Source organism: Apus apus, chromosome 22 (assembly GCF_020740795.1).
Source record: "Apus apus isolate bApuApu2 chromosome 22, bApuApu2.pri.cur, whole genome shotgun sequence".
Taxonomy (NCBI): Eukaryota; Metazoa; Chordata; class Aves; order Apodiformes; family Apodidae; genus Apus; species Apus apus.
In genome coordinates, this window is record NC_067303.1 from 7,097,134 (window position 1) to 7,120,235 (window position 23,102).

General features: G+C 44.5%; 1 protein-coding gene across 1 annotated transcript in view; it reads left to right on the forward strand.

Moving 5' to 3' along the window:
• Nucleotides 1-23,102, forward strand: part of KMT2A (lysine methyltransferase 2A) — a 41,325-nt gene that overhangs the window by 4,462 nt on the left and 13,761 nt on the right. Inside the window, exons 2-25 of the mRNA XM_051638680.1 lie at nt 3,328-3,397; nt 4,354-7,022; nt 8,270-8,447; nt 8,838-9,072; nt 10,320-10,384; nt 11,062-11,436; nt 12,029-12,102; nt 12,777-12,905; nt 13,766-13,879; nt 14,997-15,143; nt 15,402-15,497; nt 16,273-16,393; nt 16,876-16,989; nt 17,293-17,477; nt 18,050-18,223; nt 18,724-18,834; nt 19,076-19,149; nt 19,667-19,860; nt 20,252-20,358; nt 20,498-20,635; nt 21,369-21,527; nt 21,805-21,922; nt 22,007-22,085; nt 22,336-22,496. Coding sequence (XP_051494640.1) covers nt 3,328-3,397; nt 4,354-7,022; nt 8,270-8,447; nt 8,838-9,072; nt 10,320-10,384; nt 11,062-11,436; nt 12,029-12,102; nt 12,777-12,905; nt 13,766-13,879; nt 14,997-15,143; nt 15,402-15,497; nt 16,273-16,393; nt 16,876-16,989; nt 17,293-17,477; nt 18,050-18,223; nt 18,724-18,834; nt 19,076-19,149; nt 19,667-19,860; nt 20,252-20,358; nt 20,498-20,635; nt 21,369-21,527; nt 21,805-21,922; nt 22,007-22,085; nt 22,336-22,496 — 5,887 coding nt within the window. The remainder of the gene's footprint in view (nt 1-3,327; nt 3,398-4,353; nt 7,023-8,269; nt 8,448-8,837; nt 9,073-10,319; nt 10,385-11,061; nt 11,437-12,028; nt 12,103-12,776; nt 12,906-13,765; nt 13,880-14,996; nt 15,144-15,401; nt 15,498-16,272; nt 16,394-16,875; nt 16,990-17,292; nt 17,478-18,049; nt 18,224-18,723; nt 18,835-19,075; nt 19,150-19,666; nt 19,861-20,251; nt 20,359-20,497; nt 20,636-21,368; nt 21,528-21,804; nt 21,923-22,006; nt 22,086-22,335; nt 22,497-23,102) is intronic.

Below are 23,102 nucleotides of genomic sequence, written 5' to 3' on the forward strand. Positions count from 1 at the left end.
AAAAAGCTTCTGTCTTTGTTCAGAGTAGAAATTGTAAATCAGAAGACGACATCCAAGATGGAGCTGGGAGTCTGTGGAAAGCAGGGAGCAGTTGTGTCTTGTTAGTGGGCTGCTGCTGTAAGTTAGTCAGTCTGTCCTGCTGCTTGCATCTTGGCCAAGTAGTGAGAGACTGGCTGTATTGTTACTTCCCAACACGAGCTACTCACATTCGCTTTCTAGCAAGCTAACAAGACTGATCAGCACACTTGGTAAAACTGTTAGAACGGGTATCAGAGAAGCTTGAGGTGTGTTTGGAGGGACTCTGGAAGCTGCAGCCCTAGTCATGGTTGTATTGCCATGGTTGATCGCTGCAGGTGCAGCTCAGTGCGGTCGCAGGGATGTACCCTCCCGTTGCCCTGGTTTGGGGCTTGCTGAGTGGAGGGGAGGCAACCAAGAGCTGCTCTGTGCTCTTGGGACGGGCTGTGTCAGTTGGTGCTGTTTGGAGCCGAAGCCGCAGCAGAGGTTGTCGTTCCCCTTCAGAGCTTCCTTCTAGGATGAGCAGACCTTCAGCCAGTCAGTACATAGCAATGACCTACCACAAGTGCTCTGACGTTTATTAGTGGCCTCACATTGCAAGTAGCTGTTTGGGAAGCACCTCCCTGAGCTTCCAGGTGACTCCTCTCCCAAAAGGAGCCCACAGTGCACACGGTGTTTATCGTGGGCTTACTTTCTGCCAACCTCTGAGGATGTTTACCTGCTGAAAGAAGGGGGGTCTGTTAGTTACTGTGCCATAGTTACTAAGCAGGCTTCTGAATGAGCTTCTAAAAATAGCTTGTCTCTTTCCAAGAATATGAGGTGTGGTACAATTGGGCCAAAAAACCAAGATGGTGAACGGGAAGAGAAGTAAGGCATTGTTCTGTTAACTCAGTTGTAAAACTAAACAAACCTTCTCAAGAGCCAACTGGAACATCTGCATTGCTGGGTTAATGCTTCTCACAGCTTTGATGACAGTCCTGTGCAACTTCACAGATCCCCAGTGGTACAGGTGCTACTGTTAGTCCTCGGAGACTGGAACATCAGTCGGTACCTTCAGGAGAGTTTCTCATTTGCAGGTAGATTTTCCTCTGAGATCCTTAGTCAGAAATTCTTGGAAAAGTAATTTTGCTCAAGAACATTGCAATAGAGATTTATTAGCAACTTTTCTCCTTGTGTAGTAGCTGGCTTATTTCAGGAAAAGCCTTTCTTTATGTGCTCACAGCTTTGAGTTTTAAACCAACTGAGGCAATGTTGGAATGGACAATGTAGGTAGAAGCTCTGCTGCCCATCAAGAGATCACCCACCCCTTGCCTGCTTAGCCAGGCTTTGTGTCTTGCACATGAGGCAAGCCTTCCCTCATCCTTTTATTTATAATCCCCAGTGACCTTTTTTGTGTTGCATTATTCTTTCTCAGGTAAATGAGGTCACGTTCAAAACCATTATGGTTTTTAATCACTCTCCATCTGTCGTGCTTTATAGTCACTTTTGAAAAACTGGAAGGAGGCTGTTGCTGCTTAATTTGCCTCAAAACTGCATTTTGACGCCTGATGGGTGATGAGATGGTTTAGCCTGGCCAATGTGGCTGGAGTTTAGTGGACTGCTTGATCTCTGATTTTAGTGTAAGGTGTGATTTTAGATTGCGCTCGGCTTACTTGCCTCTCTGGGCAGAGATGGTCTGTAACTCAGTCTTGTAAGTTGCTGCCTCTCTTACTCTTCCTCAAAATGATTTGTTTGTTTTTTTAGTGTTTAAAGTGGTCTGTTGGCAACATGGCTGGTCCTTCAAGCTGGTGAGGTTGACAGTGCTGTAGCCAGGGCTTGGCATGCGTCAGGTGTGCTTCTGGAGCTGTAGGATCCTGGTTCTCGAGGCATGGCCGGGGAGTTGCCCCTCACTGGAGCCACTTCCACACAGCAAATGAATGAAGCACTGGCGAGCTGTTGAGTTAGAGCTGGGGGACTTGGAATTTGTTTCATGGAAAGAAATCACGGCTGTCGTTTTTCACTGAGCACTCTACAGGAGTCTCCTGTAAGGGGCTGTACGTGCCTTAAGGGCCTTCTGCATGCAGCAGCAAGTTCTGTTTCCTTGGGGAGAGGTGCTCACAGACACCAAAGTCTGCGTTATTCACTTTCTCTGCACCCAGTGTATGCTGCCTGCACATGATCCTGTGGTTGAACATGCTGCAGGTCTCAGTTTTTGGTAGGCTATGGATGAGGAAATTGCATAGGACGAGCGGCTGTTCGTTGCATTTCCAGCTCCGGCTGTTTGCAGGGAGCCTGTTGTTTTTCTGCATGCTGAGCATCCAGCCCCACTTTGCCTGTGGACAGCCTCCTTGCCTGGGGACCCTGCGATGGCAGAGTCACAGCAGTGTTTACATCCTGCAGGGATCCCACGTGCTTGGGGAGCCGCAGTAGTGACGTGAGGGCTGGTGGTCCGCAGTGCTGCCAGCACGGAGATCGACGGATCTACATAGCCTTTCTGCTCTGGGTTTACTGCTGCAGGATTAAAGTTGAGAAGTGGCAGCTTTTCCCTTTTAGGGAAGGGTCTCTGGGGGTAGTTATGTGTGAGGCACAGTTCCTCGAGTGTCATTTTATTTCTTTTACATTAGTTTATCATCTATTTTTCCGGTTTTCTTGGCATCACTGCTGCAACTGCACGGAGCAGATAGGCAGCAGGGATGAGGGATGTGAGGCAGGGCAGGAATGTCCCTGTCTCCACCAATGTCTGCTGATAATTGCCCACAGCAATTGTAGACTGCAGTCTAAGTGTGGATGTATTTTATTTGACCCACTAGAGCATTATGTGTGCTGAAAGCTTGAATGGCCTTCTGTTTAGTGTATTTATTCAGTTTGAATTGTTTAATACTGAGGTTCATCGAAAAGAAACCAAGCAAAAAATTTTAAGAAATAGGTTGTCTTAAGCCTTGCTGCTTTTTGTCACATCCTGAGAGAGGTACAGGTCTCACTGCGTGTGGAAACACTTCTTTTGCTGAAGTATGTCTTTAGGGTATTTTGAATAATAGTTTATAGGGACGCAGACTTCTGTGGTTTGATGTGAGCAGCAGATTTTATGCAGTAAGAATTTGTTTGTTTCCTCATAACTCTTTGATCATGCTGTAGCTGTACACTATAGTTGCTTTATATGTAAATGTAAAACTTGTCTTTAATTTTTAGCAAGTGTTTGTTAGAAGAATGAATGTCAGTATGTTACTTGAGGAGGAACAATCCTCTAGAATCCTTTCCTGCTTTGATTGTAGAGAAGTTTATTTCAACATTACTATCCATGTCTTCAAATTTCCATCTACATTTTCGTTGCAGGATGAACAGTTTTTAGGTTTTGGCTCAGATGAAGAAGTCAAAGTACAAAGTCCCACCAGGTCCCCCACAGGTATGTTCAAGTTGTAGGATTGGATGTTGACTTTGTGTTCCCCTTTGTAATGGTTTTGCTGTGCCTCTGCTGTTGGTTCCATCAAACCTCATCCACCAGACAATCCACCCCTGTCTTTGAGTTTGACTCAGTTAGTTTTGTACTCTACATCTGATCTGTTATGGAGCTGGAAATTTCTTGAGTCACAATGAGACTGCCAGTGAATGAGTTCAGCTTTGGCGTAGACTCTTGTCAATATCTGCTCTCACTGCAGCACTGCCCACTTATCACCGTGATCTGCTCAGCTTGGCCTTGCTGGCAAATCCTGCTGCAGGAACCTTGCTGAAAGGGCACTTCAAACAGAGAGTGGAGCTCCTTGTCAGAGCTGTGTGAAGACCCAGAGCTAGGGTAGCTGGGTTTGGTGGGCATGCGTTGAAATGCAGAGGTAGAGGTGAGTAATCGACTCTTGCACATCTGCTTGGTGACTTCCTGGGCAGTGCCAAGTGCTGACTGTGTTTCAAAGCTAAACCCAGGGTTTTTTAGTAAGATACCTTGTATTAGCCTCTCCCTGTGTGGTGTTCTTGCCTTACTGATCTATCCTGTAGCAGTGCAGATGGATGGTATTAGACAAGAAGGATTTTTTTTTTCCCCTTCCAACTAGCTGCAATCTGCTTGAAAAAAAATGAAATCTTTTAATGTGTTTGAAAGGTGGCACATGCCCTTAAGAATTAATGTTCCTTCTCAGCATTAGGTTGATAGGGGGTTTTGCCACTGCCCATATAGTTGTCGTGAAAAGGCAAGCTTGTGGTTTTAAAAAAATACCTAGTTCATGTTTTATGTAGAAGAGGTTTGTTGGGAAGGTATTCTTTACAGGCAGTGTGACTGATAGAGAGTAAATACTTGCCTGACTGGGGTAATGCTGATCCAACACTCGGAGAAGTTTAATGTGTGCTCTGCGTTCTCTGCTTCCCTCTCAGTCAAATCAAGTCCACGGAAACCTCGTGGGAGGCCCCGAAGCAGTTCTGACCGAAGTTCCGCTGTACTGTCAGACTCTTCATCAGTGTGTTCCCCTTCAAGCAAGTCTGAAACCACATCCATGGAGAAAGTAAAAAAGAAGGATTTGAAGAGTGTGGAAAAAAGACGAGGAAGACCTCCAACACTTACGAGTGTGAAGTTCAAATTGTCACAAGTAAAAGACGCATCAGACATTCAGAAGGGCAGTAAAGAAGAAAAAGAGAGTCTGAAAAAAATAAAAAGGTCACCATCCACTACATTTCAGCAAGCAACTAAAATCAAGAAGTTAAGAACTAGTAAGCTCTCCCCACTGAAATCTAAATTTAAGCCTGGGGCGAAACTTCAGATTGGGAGGAAGAGCGTTCAGATTGCACGCAGGAGAGGCAGGCCGCCGTCCTCTGAACGTTTAAAGACTTCCTCGACCCTAGTCATAAACTCGCAGCTGGAGAAACCTCAAAGGATACGCAAAGAAAAGGATGGCACCCCACCTCCTTCGAAAGAAGAAAAGACTGCCGTCAGACAGAGTCCACGCAGGATTAAGCCCGTTAGGATTATACCTTCCACCAAAAGGACGGATGCCACAATTGCGAAGCAGCTTTTGCAAAGGGCTAAAAAGGGGGCGCAAAAAAAGATTGAGAAAGAAGCAGCGAAACTGCAGGGCAGGAAGGGGAGAACCCAGCTCAAAAATATCCGACAGTTCATCATGCCGGTTGTGAGCGCTATCTCTTCACGGATTATTAAAACACCCAAACGGTTCATTGAAGATGAAGACTACGATCCTCCCATTAAAATATCCAGACTAGAATCCACACCAAACAGCAGGTTCAGTGCTATGTCTTGTGGCTCCAGTGAAAAGTCCAGCGCTGCTTCTCAGCATTCGTCTCAGATGTCTTCGGATTCCTCACGGTCCAGTAGCCCCAGCGTGGATACATCTACAGACTCCCAGGCTTCTGAGGAGATGCAGACGCTGTCTGAGGAGCGAAGCAATACTCCAGAAGTTCACGCACCGCTGCCTGTTTCTCAGTCCCCTGAAAACGATAACGGTGATAGAAGAAACAGAAGGTTTTCGATAACGGAAGGAAGTTTTGGCCAGAGGACTGCTAAAAAGCTGTCAGCCTTACCAAGTGTGCCGCAGCAGCAGTCGTCCTCCTCTCCTCCTCCCCCTTTGCTCACTCCCCCCCCACCCCTACAGCCTACTTCCAGCATCTCAGACCATACCCCTTGGCTTATGCCTCCGACTATACCGTTAGCCTCACCCTTTCTTCCCGCCTCCGCAGCACCGATGCAGGAGAAACGGAAGTCGATTCTGCGAGAGCCAACGTTTAGGTGGACCTCCCTGAAGCATTCCAGGTCAGAACCACAGTACTTCTCATCAGCAAAATATGCCAAAGAGGGTCTTATTCGCAAACCGATATTTGATAACTTCAGACCCCCGCCGCTGACACCAGAGGACGTTGGCTTCACATCCGGCTTCTCCACACCTGGTGCCACAGCTCCAGCACGCCTGTTTTCTCTGCACCCTGGAACCAGGTTCGACATGCACAAGAGAAGTCCTCTGCTGAGAGCACCCAGATTCACACCGAGCGAGGCCCACTCCAGGATCTTTGAATCTGTAACTCTGCCCTCGTCGGTTGGTCGAACCACTACTGGGACCTCTGCAGCGGGCGTCTCTTCTCGGAAGCGGAAGAGGAGGGTGTTTAGCCCCATCCGATCAGAGCCCAGATCTCCTTCACACTCCATGAGGACGAGAAGTGGGAGACTTAGTACCTCTGACCTGGCAACTCTGACCCCACAGTCTTCTGTCTCTTCCTCATTAACTAGCATTTCTGTTAGTTCTCTTGCCACTAGTGCCTTAAATTCAACTTTTACTTTTCCTTCCCATTCCTTAACACAGTCCGGGGAATCAGCAGAAAGAAGCCAGAGACCGAAGAAGCAGATGAGCACTCCGGCAGAGCCTTTCTCATCTGGTAGCCCTACCCCTCTCTTCCCCTGGTTCACGCCAAGTTCTCAGACAGAGAGAGGCAGAAACAAGGACAGGGCAACAGAGGAGCTCTCCAAAGATAAAGACGCTGACAAAAGCCTGGAGAAGGACAAGAGCAGAGAGAAAGACAGAGAGAGAGAAAAGGAGAACAAACGGGAGTCAAGGAAGGAGAAAAGGAGAAAAGCGTCAGAAATTCAGAGTAGCTCTGCTTTGTTTCCTGTAGGTAAAATGCCCAAAGATAAAGTTGTCAGCGAAGATGTTGCAGCATCATCATCCGCCAAAAAAACTGCTGGGCGGAAGAAGTCTGCAGCAATAGATCCAGCCGCAGATGTTTCCACTGCTGCTCTGGTGGACACAGCAACCATCAAGACCAAAACATCCAAGAAAGGTAGAGGGGGGTTAGACAAATCCGACCTGGACCTCAGCCCCACTGTGCCACCTTTGGAGAAGGAAAAAGCCCTGCGTCTTTCTGCTCCTCTGTCAAGCACTGTAAAACATTCCGCTTCCTCCATCAGCTCTATGTTGGCTCAAGCAGACAAACTGCCAATGACTGACAAGAGGGTGGCCAGTCTGTTGAAAAAGGCAAAAGCCCAGCTGTATAAGATCGAGAAGAGCAAGTCCCTCAAACAAGCAGATCAGCCAAAAGCACAGGTAATCCTTTTTTTCACTTTTTTTTTTTTTAATTTTGCTAGAGTGTGTCTCATTTTGAACTTGCGCTGAAAGGCTCAAGCAGCTTTTGTATCCTGAGCATGAGGAATTAATGTGCCGAGCGCAGCAGCTGTTAGTGCAACAGATGGCAAACAATCCGAAAACGAGAAGCCCTGGGCAGAAGATGAGGGGGAGAGGCAGCGGCTGTGTCGCCAGCTCAGGGGGGAGCTGCCTGCTTTTCTAGAGATTGCAGTGGCATAGCTGCTTGGTAGGTTTCTCTGAATAAATCTAAGTGATCATCTAGAGTAGTAGTACTCACTCTTAAAAGCACAGTTCCAGCCAACAGCAGTAGTCTTTCTTGAGCGCAATGCTTGTAGGCCCTTCCTGAGCATAAAGCTTCTGCAGATAAAATTGGTCTTGGTCTCTCTCTCAACTTTACATGGTGATCATCTGTCACAGGCAGGAGTAAAATCCATTGGGATTTTGTATCTGATTGGAGAACTGCTTCTGTCTCTTCCTCCTCTCCCCTTCCCTGTTCCCCACCCCAAACCCACCCTCTTCTGCACTCCTTTTTACCTACCAGAAAGGTAGGTGAAATATATAATTTTTATTTAAACTGTTACTTTCCTTAATGGCATAGTGTTGAAAATCACTAGCTCATATTTTAAATAGAAAGCTCCCAAACTTTTTGTCTCTGAAGTGAAGTGCATGCTTCTGAATATCTGGTCTGGTTCTAGACAAACCTATTTGTGGGAATTCTTTTAGTCAGAAATATTTGAGAATCCTATGTTGAAAACACAGGAAATTGCACTGACATGCTTCATTTCGTGTGCGACCTCTGCAAACACGCCCTTCACCTTGCAGGCCAGCAGCTGCAGAGCTGTCAAACAGCTGGATTCTGGGTCAGTTAGCACTGAAGGTCCATCTATTTCCAGTTGACTCTTGGTTATTGCCACACTGATGCCTTGATGACATGGCTTAATGATTGAGTTCACTTCCCAGTAGCAGATGGAAAGTTACCTTGTCATTCCAAATTAGTACACCACCTTGTTCTTTGGGGTTTATCCTCTCTTAGATAACCGAAGCTTAGAAGGCCAAGTCTTTATTTTTACCCTGTTTCTTACAAAGTGTGACCTAAGACATAATATAACTCTTTTCAGGTTATTTAGAAAGTTTCCGTTACATGTTTCTCAGCCTCATTTTGGGATCTTTCTTAGGAATACTGTCTGTTTTCCTGTTCTGAAAACTAGGGGCAAGAGAGTGATTCATCAGAAGCATCAGTCCGAGGACCACGGATAAAACATGTTTGCAGGAGAGCAGCTGTTGCACTGGGCCGGAAGCGAGCCGTGTTTCCTGATGACATGCCCACTCTGAGTGCCTTACCGTGGGAAGAACGGGAGAAGATACTGTCTTCCATGGGGAATGATGGTGAGTTCTGGTTCTTGGTTTTCCTCCATGGATCCATACAAAGTCAGGTTTTATTGGCTGCTTAAAATGCGGACTTCAGGTGATTAATAAAGGAAAGTAACATTAAGCAGCTCTGGACTCTCTGTCACAATGCCACTCAGGCAGGCTTAATCCTTTTAACCAGTGGTCATTGTTAAAAGTGTGTTCTGCCCGAAAATTCTGGTCTGCTGAGGGGTGTGTGTACATCTACATATGTATGTGTAGATGTGTATAAATGTGCAGTCAGTTGCACTCCTTGTGTCACTCTGCGAATGAATTTACACTTAATGGAATAAATTCTATTAGCAGATAAGATGCCCCCAAAACATTCTTAGACATCAGTGAACTCAACGTTAGACATTTTTTTTGTAGATAAGTCATCAATAGCTGGCTCAGAAGAGGCTGAACCTCTCGCTCCACCTATCAAACCAATTAAGCCGGTGACCAGAAACAAGGCACAGCAAGAACCTCCAGTGAAGAAGGGCCGGCGCTCACGGCGCTGTGGACAGTGCTCGGGCTGTCAGGTTCCAGAGGACTGTGGTGTCTGTACCAACTGCCTCGACAAACCCAAGTTTGGTGGACGCAATATCAAGAAGCAGTGCTGCAAGTAAGTATCTGTCTGAGAAACTGTTCAGCTAATCCCTGCTCTGAGTGGGGTAAGCACACCCATGCTCTGGGACGGGGAGCAGGAGGTTGGCCCTGTAGCACAGGTTTTGAGTTAATTTGGCCTGCCTGAGGCTGGATCACCGCAGGGGACTGTAAACAGTTTAAGAGTCAAGATCCTGATTCAAGGTGTGCTTGTTACCAGCTCATTTTCTGAAGTTCACTTCTGGTTTATTTTCCCCAGTTTGACAAAATGTTGCAAAGCGTTTGGTGTGAGAACAGTGGCTTTCATTAGGGAGCAGGGATTTGTGCAAGGAAGGCAATGTGTGCATAAATATTTATGTCTTACTCTCCCAAATTGCATTTTTGAAGAGCTTGTGTTTTCAAGTTCATGTTTATCTGGTGTACATACACTTCATATAACCAAGATGGATGTCATTAAGAAATACCACTCTTACCTGATTTTTCGTGTCATTTTTTATGCGTGTCACTTAGCCTAAACCTTTTGCTTTTTTAAATTGCTGCATTAAATTGATTTTACCAGACTAGATAATCTGCCTGAAAAGGCCGCTGCTGAAGTGACACCAGTAAATATTGTTGTGGTATGAAAGCTATTTATAAAGCGTAGAACGTGAGAATTGCTGTGCAGGGCTCATCCGTGTGACAAGGCTCTGCAGCCTACAAGCTGTAAGCAGTCTTACTTTCAGCAGCTTTGCGTTGGGTTTCCAAACCACGAGCTCTGCTACAAGAATGAAGGCTCAGCTTATAGAAGACACGATATGCTAAACAGAAGAAGGCTTCAGGAAAGGCTTGGTCACCTATTCCAATCTCACTCCAAGAGTAACTGGTTTTGCCTGAAATGGTCTCAGTTTGGATCCTGTAAAACCTACAGTTGAGATAGTTTGGTGTGATTTCTTAGAGCTCTTGGAAGTATTCTAATACTTCTCAAATCTAATAAATGGAATTGATGGCAGATTTACTAGTGGAGCAGTGTTGTTACCTAAGAATATTTTTATTAGTCTTAAAATTGTGTTGAGAGTGTGGAAAAACAAAAGGAAAATACAGAGGAAAATAAGTTTGGTTTAGATATCTCTGAAGAGGGAGTGAAAGGGCAAGGAAAATTGCTTGGGAAAAGGTAGTGGGTGTTTTGATAATGGGTTTTTTTTCAGTTTTTCATGTTTAATATTTACAAACTACCATCTTCATGTCTGCATTTTTGCTCTTATTTCACAACATGTTCTTTCTTTGTAGAATGAGGAAATGTCAGAATCTACAGTGGATGCCTTCAAAAGCGTATCTCCAGAAGCAAGCTAAAGGTAGGCTAAAAGACTTGGCTTGACTATAGCACAAGAGAGAGAAATGTTCACCTCCTAAATTTTGCCCTTGGGGCTGCACTAAGCTGGTCAAAGGTTAGTCTGCAACCAGGTGTTCCCAGGGAGTCTGCCTGATGGCAGGTGACAACTGCAGGAAAGATGTGAGTCCAGGCAGCATATGTACTCCCGAGCTGTGGCTGTTCCTTCCAGCACTGGACTTGTAGTTTTTCCTTCCTTCTGCAGGGAGCTGCTGCTGGCAGCTGCTCAGTCTCCCCTCTGCCCTTCAGATGAAGCATTTTTCAGAGGTTTTGCTACTCCTGGGTGACACAGAGCCCGATGAGTCTCCTTGGGGTTTGCCTGGCAGCGGCTGCTGACAGCTCCCTGAACTTGCATTCTCCTGTGTGCGTTTAAGCTCTGAGTCTGCTTTACTAAAAGAGGGTTTTGCTTACTGCTCTGTCAGAACAGAGGCCCAAGATATTAGAACACAGATTGCAACATAAGCCAAGTGCATTGATTTTATCAACAAAACACTTTATTTTTTTGAGTACTGTTTTTTCTTTTGTACAACAGAATGACAAAATCCTGACATGAAAGTGTTTAATTGTTTTTTAAAAAGCAGCAAATAATTTGAAGTCCCACCATTTTATTCGTGGTGCTTTATTGATGCCTCTTCTTTCTAGCTGCAAAAAAGAAAGAGAAGAAGTCGAAGACAAACGAAAAGAAAGAAAGCCATTCTGGAAAGAACCAGTTGGACTCTGGACAGAAACAAGCTCCTCAGACTGTCGTATCGAGAGAAGACAATGCTGTGAAAAAGAGCAGTGAGCCTGCTGCCCGTAAGCCCGTTGAAGAAAAGCACGAGGATGGGAATTCCTCCATTCCAGTCTCAGAGCCCAAACAGGTCCCTGCGTCTAGTACCAGAAAGACTGGCAAGCAGGCATCCCAGCCAGTGCAGCTCCCTCCTTCTCAGCCACCGAGCTCAGGACCTTTGAAAAAAGAAGCACCTAAACTTAGCACTTCTGAGCCTAAGAAAAAGCAGACTCCCCAGCCAGAAATAGGTAAATGGGACTGTTTATCCTCAGTCTGTTTGAGTGATGTTAAGTAACAATACCGCTGAAAGCTGTTGGATTTTAAAACTGATAAATGCTTTAGGATCTGGTGAAACTAGAACAGATTATTTTGGATTTTTTTCTTAGAACTGGCTTCCTTTTTATTGAACAACAAACAGGTGTATGTTGGGGCGGGGAGAAGGATGGCTGTCCCTGTTGCGGTGTTTAGTCTTGTAGTCTTGGCAGTCTTGAAATATGTTTTCAATACTGTTAAGTCTGTTGGCTTTTCACATGAAAAAAAAAAAAAGCAACCTTTTTACTACTAAAACATAGCCTGCTATTGCATGTAGTACAGAACAGTACAAACAGTGACCAGCAAGGCAGCTTCAGGACTTCTGTGGCTCTGCTCAAGAATTTTAGCAGGGCAAGTTCTCCTGATCATGCCTTGAGGAGACTGTTGGTGAGGTGCCATCACAGAAGAGGGTGGAAAAATTCTGGTCTAAAATTCATCACGCTTTGCCCAGCTGATTTTTTTCCCTTTTCTTCTCTACAGGTGGCTGTTAGTTACTTGAAATACTCATAATTTTTCCCCCCTTCCTAGGCACAGAACAAAGCAAACAGAAAAAAATTGCTCCCCGTCCAACTTTCCCTGTGAAACAGAAACCAAAAGAAAAGGTGAATACTGTTTTTTGTACACAGTCAGTAAATTTCAAGAACCTGAAACTTCTCTCTGTCTAGAAAGTAGAACTGTGTTAGTTAACCCTTTTGCAAATTTTTTAATGTGTTGTTTGTTTTGGGTTTTTTTGGTACTTAAGGATGTTGTTAGGTTTTTCCTTGTGTCAGTACGTGGATACCAAAGTACCTGGCATATGCCTGAGATTCAGTTCAGATGTCAACTTATTCTCTAAACCTGACTATTATGGGGTGGAGGCTAGATTTTCCATGAAGAAGGAAAATACCTTCATCTTAGAAACGGCTCCATTATGAAAAAAAAAACCCAAACAACAACAACAAAATTGTCTTACTTAAATCTGGAAGAGCAGTGTCTAGGGACTAATTGCACCCAGAGTTGCCCCATTGCAGAAAAACACAATCCAGCACTCTGATGAGAGAGAATAACACAGTGTCAGAGGAGAAGGCAGCAAACTGAATTAGAAAAGCAGTTGTGTGTGGAAAGCTCTGAAGAAGTTGCTTGCAGGATGGTTACCTTCTTGCAACTTTTGCGCACTCGTTAATTCTGTAATGGTTTGGGGGGGTTGTCTGCAAGTGATCTATGACATATAATATAATTACTGGTTAAGTTTTAACATTCGGGGTTGGGATTAATGCAGGCTCCTTTACTTGACTAGGAAAAGCCCCCTCCTATAAGCAAACCAGAGAGCAGCACGCTGAATTTGCTCAGCACTCTGACTAACGGAAGCAGTTCCAAGCAAAAGCCACCTACAGATGGAGTCCACAGAATCCGAGTGGATTTCAAGGTAGAGGACAAAATGTTTTAAGTTTTAAATGTTACCTGGCTCTAAACACTGGAACGAGAGTCCCTCAAGAGCGCTGGCAGTGACTTCTAAGTATGTGTGTCTGGTACCGTTCAGAAAACTGCAAATAGGAGCCTTCATGACAAGTCACTTGATTGATTTTAGAAGCTTGTTATGCCTTTTTTTTTTTTTCTTATAATTAGAGTACTGGATGAAGAGACACTTAAAGCTTTAAAACCTTAACTGTCAATGTGTGAGGATGAGCAAGAATTTGAGGTTTATGAAGAATTATTCCATTAAGATGGAACTATAAATCCTCACCACAACTTGAGCCAACAAGATTTGGGGAAAATGTTAGTAACTTGTAATTCACAACATTCTGGGTATATCTGGGGTTTTAAACTGATAAATCATGTACTTTTTTGAACAACAGTGTTGAAATAATAAAAATTAATATTTTCCTAATAATTTTTCAGTCCATCTATCAGTGTTGAAACTGGAGATTATAGTGAGATCTCGTAAGTGTTTTATACAACTACAGAGTTTTAATAAAGTATAATTCTTCTGAAATTCCACTTTTAGTTATAATTGTGCAATTGTGAAGAACTTTGTCTTGTTCCTTAGGCTTGCTTTCCATAGCGGGAAGGCTAGGGTACTGTTGAGCTCTCTTGGCAAGAGCAGCGCCGAGGTGTGACTATTCCTATAGAGATGTAACGTAGACCGAGGTAGAGGATGAAGTGGTGTCAGTTTGAGAACCCTTAATTGCAGGCACGGGACGTATAAAGCAGCATTCAATGTGAGCACTTTATGCTGATGTTGTATTGCCTTGTTCTGCATGGTGATGTATCCTTTTGTACTTTCAGGAGGACTGTGAAGTGGAGAATGTTTGGGAGATGGGTGGGTTAGGCATCGTCACCTCGGTACCTATTACTCCCAGGGTGGTCTGTTTTCTCTGTGCCAGCAGTGGACATGTGGAGGTAAAGCATCGTGTTCTGCTGTTGATGACTTAGTTACAGCACCATGTTGTTACAAAAATAAATTAAAAATACCATTACCTTGATCCAGAAGAAATTTCTGTAATAGCTGTAAATCTGTCCTTGCTGAAATTTGTCTCAAGATACTAAAACGCAAGGTGTTTCAAATCAGTTTGGAAACCTCTGCAGTGTTACGGTGAACGGTGTTAGATGTAAAGAATAGTGTATGTGATAGCACCTGCCTCTCCTCTTAATTTGGAGCCCCACGCCTGATGTAAAGCAGGGGCTTTGCTTTCTTTTAACTTGCAATTAGAAAGGCTGCCCCATAACCTTAGAGGACTCTGGGCAGCACTGACTTTCCCAGGTATGTCTGTATCTGCCGAGAGCTGAAAACCATGAAAACGTGACTGGAAGGAGTCTGGTGCTGCTGGATTTGGATTTAAGATGTGTTAAATGTGTTTCCAGGTGTAGATAGGTGCCTTCTCAGCACCTTCAGACCAGCTGTCCTGGGAAGGTGATGCTAGCACCCTAGGAATGATACTTGGGGAAAAGGGGGTTCAGTTCTGCATGGGCATCGGTGCACCTGAGGACCAGGAAGGTCCAGTGGGACATGGAGCCATCCTCTTCTCAGTCAGGTTGCTCAAAGGGACAAATGATTTGGTGTTCATGCCTTGAGGATGGTTCTTTTTCTAGTAGGGGTATGGGAATTCCTAGAAATTATGAGAGTTTTCACCTGGGCCACCTAAGCTGAACAGAGGGAGAGACGTCTCTCTTTGCTCTGCATGTCCCTTCCTTCTGCACTGTTTCTTCTGGTGCAGTTGGCTCATGTTACAGTGAGGGAGGGAGATCCTGAAGAGCCCTGTAGGCCTTGGCCAGGACTCAGAACACTTAGATACCAGGTGCCAGGCTCCCCTTGGCTGCCATGCACCTGGTCTGGGTAGACAAGCTTGTACTTTCATTGTGTGAAGTACATGCAGTTACTCTCCTAATGTGTGCCAGTAGATATCCTTGTTCAGTCAGTTGTAAAGCAGAATTCAAAGTAGTTTGGAGTGCGAGGGGGCTGGTTTGGGACTTAAGAGCAGATTCTGACTTGCTAAAACCTCCCTCTCCCCCCTTGCAGTTTGTGTATTGTCAGGTCTGTTGTGAGCCTTTCCACAAGTTCTGCTTAGAGGAGAGCGAGCGGCCACTGGAGGACCAGCTGGAAAACTGGTGCTGCCGTCGCTGCAAGTTCTGCCACGTGTGTGGGAGACAGCACCAGGCCACCAAGGTACCCCCAAAGCGCCGGGAGACCCACCAGGCACTCTCCGTGTTACTCCCGGGGCTCTGCTCGCTCTGGAACTTGTCTGCTGGGGAGCAGGGAAGCTTGGGGTCTGTGCGAGCTCTGCTGCACGCTGGGGTGTCCCAAGTCCCCTTACTGCAGCTTCTCCTTGTTCCCCCAAATGGGATCCAACAAACTGAAAGTGTCCAGGGTTTTGCGTCCTTTTGAGGGTCTCTGTTCCAACCCTTTTTTCCCTTATTCTTGTAGCAGTTGCTGGAGTGTAACAAGTGCCGAAACAGCTATCACCCTGAGTGCCTGGGCCCAAACTACCCAACAAAACCCACCAAGAAAAAGAAAGTTTGGGTGAGGGATTTTGCTTTCTTGTTTGGGTAATTCAGTTGTTGACTGCTTGTGACACTAAAGGCCAGATCACTCTGCAGATTGCTTGCTCTGATGCAGTTGCTTGGCCTTTTAAAGGCAGGGTGCCTGTTGTTGGAAGGTATGTTTGGAAGTAGATGCTGAAAGGGGTTGTTGAGAAGGTTCTGAACAAGAACGATTTTTAAAGGGCTTGCCCCTTTTTTTGTTGCAGTGTTTCTTCTGATTGTAGTCCTAGAACATGGAAGAGGCTCTTTAGAAGGGAAGCATTTATTTGTTTAAACTTGCCAGTTCACGTTGGTATTGAGAGTCAATTTGGGTTAATTCACTGTCTTTTGAATTTTTATTCTGAACAAGTCCAAAAGCTTTGCCTATAGTGTATTTTGTACTAGTAATTTTAGTGTTTTCTACTACAGTATCCTCCCAAATTGGAAAACTTAAAATAAGGCTTTATATTTTATGTCGAAAGAAATGCCACAGCTGCATATATACTGTTTTATGTGAAGGGAAAGGTGATATTTTCTCCAGTGCAAATATGAAGGGCAGAACAACTATACTGTGATTAAGTTTTTTCTTGTTACATCATCACCATCTTACCATAAAGGGAGAGAAAGTTGTGGTTTTTAGTGAAAGTTCTGGTACTTGAAACTCCTTATTCTGCACTTATTAAATAGTAAAGACGATGAAATGTATCATTAGGACTAGAGCACAGAAGCCACTGGATAAAACCAAATAACTCTTGCCAAACACATTCCTTTTTCAGATATGTACCAAATGTGTTCGCTGCAAGAGCTGTGGATCAACAACGCCAGGCAAAGGGTGGGATGCACAGTGGTCTCATGACTTCTCACTGTGTCACGATTGTGCCAAACTCTTTGCTAAAGGTACATAAAGTTGTGATTCTTTACAGCAGGAGCTTCCTCGAGTGCTATATTTGGAATTAGATGGCATCAGTGTAGCATGACCAGAGGGTCTGCAGGGCAGGGGAGCGAGAGCAGCTCTTGAGTCAAGTGAGGAAGCACGTGTAGCAGCTTCTGTGGGAAAGCCAGTGTTTAGCTTTTACAGTGTCTAAGAAAAGCCACCACTCTTTTACTGCTGGAGTTTGAGTCTTCCAAAACTTAAACTGCAACAGACAAAGCAATTATTACACATCTGTTGGCCCATGGTCTCAAGCAGAAGTTGAGAATAAAGTAGGTTAGTTTTGTGACTGTTGTTTGCAGGGTTGTAAAAGTGGATGTAGCTGTTTTCAGCATATCGGTGGGGGTTGCAGAGAGCTGCTTTCTTAGCACACCAGTAAGTGACCATCTAGCCTTGAAAGGGGTGTGTGGCAGCTGGACTTCTGGTAAAAATCACATCTTGTTTGCAGGAAATTTTTGTCCTCTCTGTGACAAGTGTTATGACGATGATGACTATGAAAGCAAGATGATGCAGTGTGGGAAATGCGACCGCTGGGTCCACTCCAAATGTGAAAACCTCTCTGGTAAGGGGAATCTATCTCCTCAGTACTTAAGGATGCAGGGAAGCAAACAGACCAAAGCAGGTCCAGTTTTGGACCTTTCTACTTGTGTGTTATGTTAACACCCTCACCAGTTGTGACCTTCCTGAAGAATACCTGTGGAATGGCTGCAAGTAAACTAGCGCTAGTGTCAGTGGCATCCTGAAAGCTTAGGACTTGCCTCAAATGTGTTAGCGCTCACTTGCGTGAGATGCTTTTGCTTCATGAAAAGTTTTTCAATTAGAAAGTGGAGTAGCTCGGATCGTTATTTTATTTTTTTGTCTCCAGATGAAATGTATGAGATACTCTCTAACTTGCCTGAGAGTGTGGCATACACCTGCATTAACTGCACGGAGCAGCATCCTGCGGAGTGGCGTCTGGCACTGGAAAAGGAGCTGCAGGTGTCCTTGAAGCAGGTTTTAACGGCCCTGTTGAACTCCAGAACTACCAGCCACTTGCTGCGGTATCGGCAGGTAAGCTGGAGCCTCTTGTCCCGTTAATACATTCTGGCTTGAGGAGCTGCCTGGCATTCAGATGAATTCTGGCATTGCTGTACATCATACTGCAAAAGTGTCTCTATTGCACTTAGAACAACACGAACTGGGATTTTTGTTTTCTTCCTTTTGTTCATTCCTATGGAAACAAAGACGTGGGTAACTATGATATGACTGGTGAGGCTAAGAGAAAAAACAGGGTCAAGTTCTTCAAGGAGTGGGAGGATTTAACTCTGTGATGGTGAAGGTGCCTTTTTGACACAAGAACAGGATCTTGACATAGATATGTTCAGAAATACAACTTGCTGAAAATTAGTTTGATCCTTACAGCTGATCATTCTGCTCTTCTGTGTGCCTTGCAGGTCAGCAGGAGAGGGCTGGTTAGGATCTTTTTATTTTTGTCCCTCCATTTTGGACAGGAACGCAGAACTTGAATCTCCTTTCTGTCACATTAGCGGGAATCTCTGTGCTGATAAGTGTGCGTAGAAGCATGTCATGGGTAGCAGCCACACTTCAACAACCAGTGTCCCTCTGTTTGCTGGTGTTAACAGGCAGCAAAACCCCCTGATTTAAATCCTGAGACAGAAGAGAGTATCCCATCCAGAAGCTCTCCTGAAGGTCCTGATCCACCTGTCCTCACAGAAGTCAGTAAGCAGGAAGAGCAGCAGCCTCTGGATCTGGATGGAGTGAAAAGAAAAATGGATCAAGGAGGTTACATTTCTGTGGTATGTCAAAGTTTTAGTGTTGCATTATGGATCCTGTGAATTGCCTTATGGCCCATAGTGCTTATAACCGAGCACACTTAAGCCTTTTCTTTATGAACAAGGAAACTGGTTAACATGCTGCTAAAAACAATTCTGGTTGGTGCTCGTGTTAGTGTTGGCCCAAAGACACGTGGCGTCTGCTGTTGTACAGCTCTGCTGAACCAGTAGGGTGCCTGGTTGAACCCCCATGGCTCAGTCAGATATTGATGCTCATGCAAACGGGATAGGGCACCCTTCATGTGTAAATGCTGGCTGAAGGCCTAGCCACACAACACTGATGATAGTCAGTTATCTGGAAACCAGTAATTCATCTGTGATACGTTTAGGGGTCATTTATACGTAATGCTACCGCTGACTGACTGGGTTTTACAAGTCATCTGGATGCTCACTTGGTTCCTTAAAGTAACAGATGGTGTAGCTGTACAATCCTGTTAATGTGAAGTTTTGTGGCTTTCTTATAGTTGGAGTTTAGTGATGATATTGTGAAGATAATTCAAGCAGCCATTAATTCCGACGGAGGGCAGCCGGAGGTTAAGAAGGCCAATAGCATGGTCAAGTCCTTCTTTATTCGGGTGAGCTGGACTAGAGTTATTTTGAAGTCTGCTTGGTATCGTACCACTGCCTGTTGCTGTTGGAATCCAAAGGGTCCATCATGCTTACTATTGCTCGGTTATTTCCAGAAGTAGAATAATACCTTGTTGTTGATGTTAATGAAATCATGCTAGTCGCACATATACAGTAGATCTTGGCTGAATGTCTTTGAACGCGGAGTATGTTGGATAACATTTCTAATGGAGTATTGTTTTCCTTCAGCAAATGGAACGTGTTTTTCCATGGTTCAGTGTAAAAAAGTCCAGATTTTGGGAGCCAAATAAAGTAACAAGCAAGTAAGTAATTGTTCTGTGTCTGACTGCGACACCCTGTGGTTTGCCAGCTGTCCAAGTGCGAAAGTATCAAGGGAGCCTGTTTGTGGGGTTGGGATTTCTGTTTTTGTTTTCCTGTTTTCTTTGTTGATTGGGTTTTTTTTTCTTTTTAAAGAAGTTAAACAGTAACCCCCTTCCCAGGCTTCATATTCACTTCCTTGTTCTAAATCAAAGTAACCAAAAACATTATGTAGAACTAGGTATAAGTGTGTCTGGGCTTGTCAGTCCTTCCCTCTTCCTCCTCCTCCTCACCCCTGTTTGCTGTGGCCCTTCTATATCTGTTACCTTCAAAAGAAGCAGCCGATCTCATCCCAGACCTTACAGTGAAAGTGACTGATCGTAGCCTTTGTTGAGAGCATGTGTAGGCTGTAATTAATGAAATGAGTTGTAATTATATGTGGAATGTCAGTAGTGCTGGCAGTCGGTGCAGAAGCTGCTCTGGTGTAGTCAGGCCTGACAGCGCCTCCTTGTTGTGTTTCAGCAGTGGTATGTTGCCCAACGCGGTTCTGCCCCCTTCGCTTGACCATAACTATGCTCAGTGGCAGGAGCGTGAAGAGAACAGCCGCACTGAACAGCCTCCTCTGATGAAGAAAATAATTCCAGCTCCAAAACCCAAAGGGCCTGGAGAGCCAGATTCACCAACTCCTCTACATCCTCCTACACCACCTATCTCTGGTAAGAAAATGGATTGCGGCACTATTGATCCCAAACCCAAAGTGCTGCATTCCAAACCTCCAGTAGTAAAGAGTGGATGGTGCTAGTTCTGTATGCAACTGAAGAATTTTGGAGACCTCTGTGACCAGAAATCATTCAGAGGCTGTTACATACGAGATGTTTCTGAGCTCAGCTTGGGCCCAGAAATACAACTGCAGTTGCCTCCCTTCCCCCAGAGCCAGGGCTGTGGAGAGGCCAATGTGAGCTTTTCCTTGCTCTGCAAGCTGGCCATTGAAAACTCTGGGGAGCTCTTTGGCTTTTCTGCCCTTTTCACTTACTGACAGCCTCTCCAGATGAATTTTTGCCTCTCTGGCTTTCAAGAATGAACGGTGTTCTCTCTTTTAACTGTAAGGCTCTGACAGAAGCCGAGAAGATAGTCCTGAACTTAACCCACCTCCAGATGTAGAAGACAACAGGCAGTGCGCGTTGTGCCTGAAGTACGGTGATGACAGTGCAAATGTGAGTACCTGGCACCAGCCGGTCTCAGTAGGAGCTGTTTGAGCAGTACTGTAGACTTGGTGCTGTGGACAGGCTTTGTGCTTTCTGCTCACTGTTGTTTAATGGAATATTTGAAGAGAATGGTTCTTCCATTTTTTAGGATGCTGGGCGTCTCCTCTATATTGGCCAGAACGAATGGACACATGTGAACTGTGCGTTATGGTCAGCAGAAGTATTTGAAGATGATGATGGTTCTCTGAAGAACGTGCACATGGCTGTGATCAGGGGAAAGCAGCTGGTGGGTATAAGTAAAGAATAATTTGTTGAACTTCACACTGATCTATACAGGACCAAGACAGGAACCTGACTTTTTGATCAAGGAGCATTTTCATGTCTGAGTATAGAGGAGGTATCTAGCTGGTACGTAACTACTCTGTTCAATACTGCAAAAAGAATGATGGTGATGTATTTTTCCTGGACTCCCAAGCAGTCCTAGAAAACAGAATAGCCTTGTGAATTCCTTGTTGCTTACGTTCCTGAAGAATGGAATGAGACTGGAAGTATGACTAGAAAGTAGTTTGTTCAAATTTTGTTTTAATATTGCATCATTTGGTTCTAAATATTTATTAAAAGAGCAGAAGCAGTGGAATAGGACTGCTCTTAGCCAGTAGTAAGCCACCCACGTGGGGAGTACTTTGTGCAGGAGAAATAGTTGACATATTAATCAGTGAAGCTGGCAAATATGTGACTTTGGATATGGAGTACAAGCAAGAAAGTCTGAGGCCTGGAGGAACCAGTCTGCAAATGCAAAAGTTGGTCTGTGTGAGAGATCCTTCTTCCTCTCACCTCCTCCTCCATGTCTCACTTGTGCATGTGAGTCACAGTAGTGAAATGTTATAGTGAAGTGGGAGGTCAGGCTTTACGCTAAACTTCTGTCTATGCCCAAAAACACAACCAATAGCAGTAGTGGTAGTCTGGATGCAGAAGGGATTAAGCTTTAACTGTTTTTGTGGGTTTTTTTGCTTTTGTAGAGATGCGAGTTCTGCCAGAAGTCGGGTGCCACAGTGGGCTGCTGCCTCACTTCCTGTACAAGTAACTACCATTTTATGTGCTCGAGAGCCAAGAACTGTGTCTTTCTGGATGACAAGAAAGTTTACTGCCAGAGGCATCGTGACTTGATCAAAGGAGAGGTGAGGTTCTTCTTTCACACCCTGTCTTGCCTCCTGTAACTATGAGCCATCTTTAAAAGTTAATAGTGAACATGTTCTGCACTGACAAGGGCCAGACTGCTTTGCTGCTAAAAAGAAGTCAGCAATACAACTGGTGTGGGGAAGTTTGGCAGGTGGTAACTTTGTGGCAGTTCAAAAACCAAAAGACCAAACTGAGGATTGAGTAAAATGGACTGCATCGCATACACATGGTTTTTCCTTTAAAATTGATGAGCAGTTTTGTGGATTCTGGTTCTAGGTGGTTCCTGAGAATGGGTTTGAGGTTCTTAGGAGAGTTTTTGTGGACTTTGAAGGGATCAGTTTAAGAAGAAAATTTCTTAGTGGCTTGGAACCGGAGAACATCCACATGATGATTGGTAAGATCTACTCTCCAAACACTTGATCCACCTTTGGTGCTGAACTCTGATTCACAGAAGTTCTTTGCTCCTCTCTCTGCTCAGGTTCAATGACAATAGACTGCTTAGGAATTCTGAATGACCTCTCAGACTGTGAAGACAAGTTATTTCCCATTGGCTATCAGTGAGTATAAATTGTTTCATGGTTAGATGTCTTTTAGGATATTAGATGCCAAACCAGCACTGGAGTGACAGGTGCAAAAATTGACCATAGCTTTCACACTGTTCAGGAATCTTGTGATTAGCTATGTGCTCAGCACACTGGGCCAGGAAGCCTTTGTCCTGTGCAATTTTGAGAAATGGAAAATGTAAAATAGGAATGCTGAGGTTTACTCGACTGTTGAGTAAATAGTTTTGTTTGCATTATCTTCCAGATGCTCCAGGGTGTACTGGAGCACAACAGATGCCAGGAAGCGCTGTGTGTATACCTGCAAGATCATGGAGTGCCGACCTCCGGTCATAGAACCTGACATTAACAGCACTGTAGAGCATGATGACAACAGAACAATTGCCCATAGCCCAGTTCCCCTTACAGGTAACTTTCTGGGGGCTTTTTAATGTTATATTCTCTACATGTTTTTGCCATAGTTTATCCTCACCAGAAAGCCAGGTGGTGGCTGTGACCTGTGCCTCTTCAAACCGATTTGGCCTGGAGTCTACTCCAGGCATCCAAATTACGTTATAGAATCTTGAATCTTTAGAAAAACAGGGCTAAGCTCCTGAGTGTACTGGTAGCTGGGAAGACTGGAGCCAAACAAAAGCTGCTGTGGTAATGCTTTCTGCTTTACAGATCTGAGATTTTTCTAGTGATCTAAAACTTCAGATTGTACTTCAGATGTCAGTCTTGGTATTTATTGTGGTGGTTGCTAAAGACTGATTGGAACAGTAACATTTGGCTTCTTCCCTAGTTCTAAACTGCTTTTTCTGTATCCATAGGTGAGTTAAAAGTAAATAAATAAATAAATATTTCAGCCCTGTTCTTCTCATTTCCCACCAGGTGAGGCTGTGGAAGATACTGAAAACATTTACAGTAGTCATTGTTGTCAACTTAGATTCTTAAAATGTATTTAAAATGTAATGGAATTCAGTGTGTAAGCCAAGTATTATTGTATTGCTTCAAACATCTGAAAATGTTCTTAGG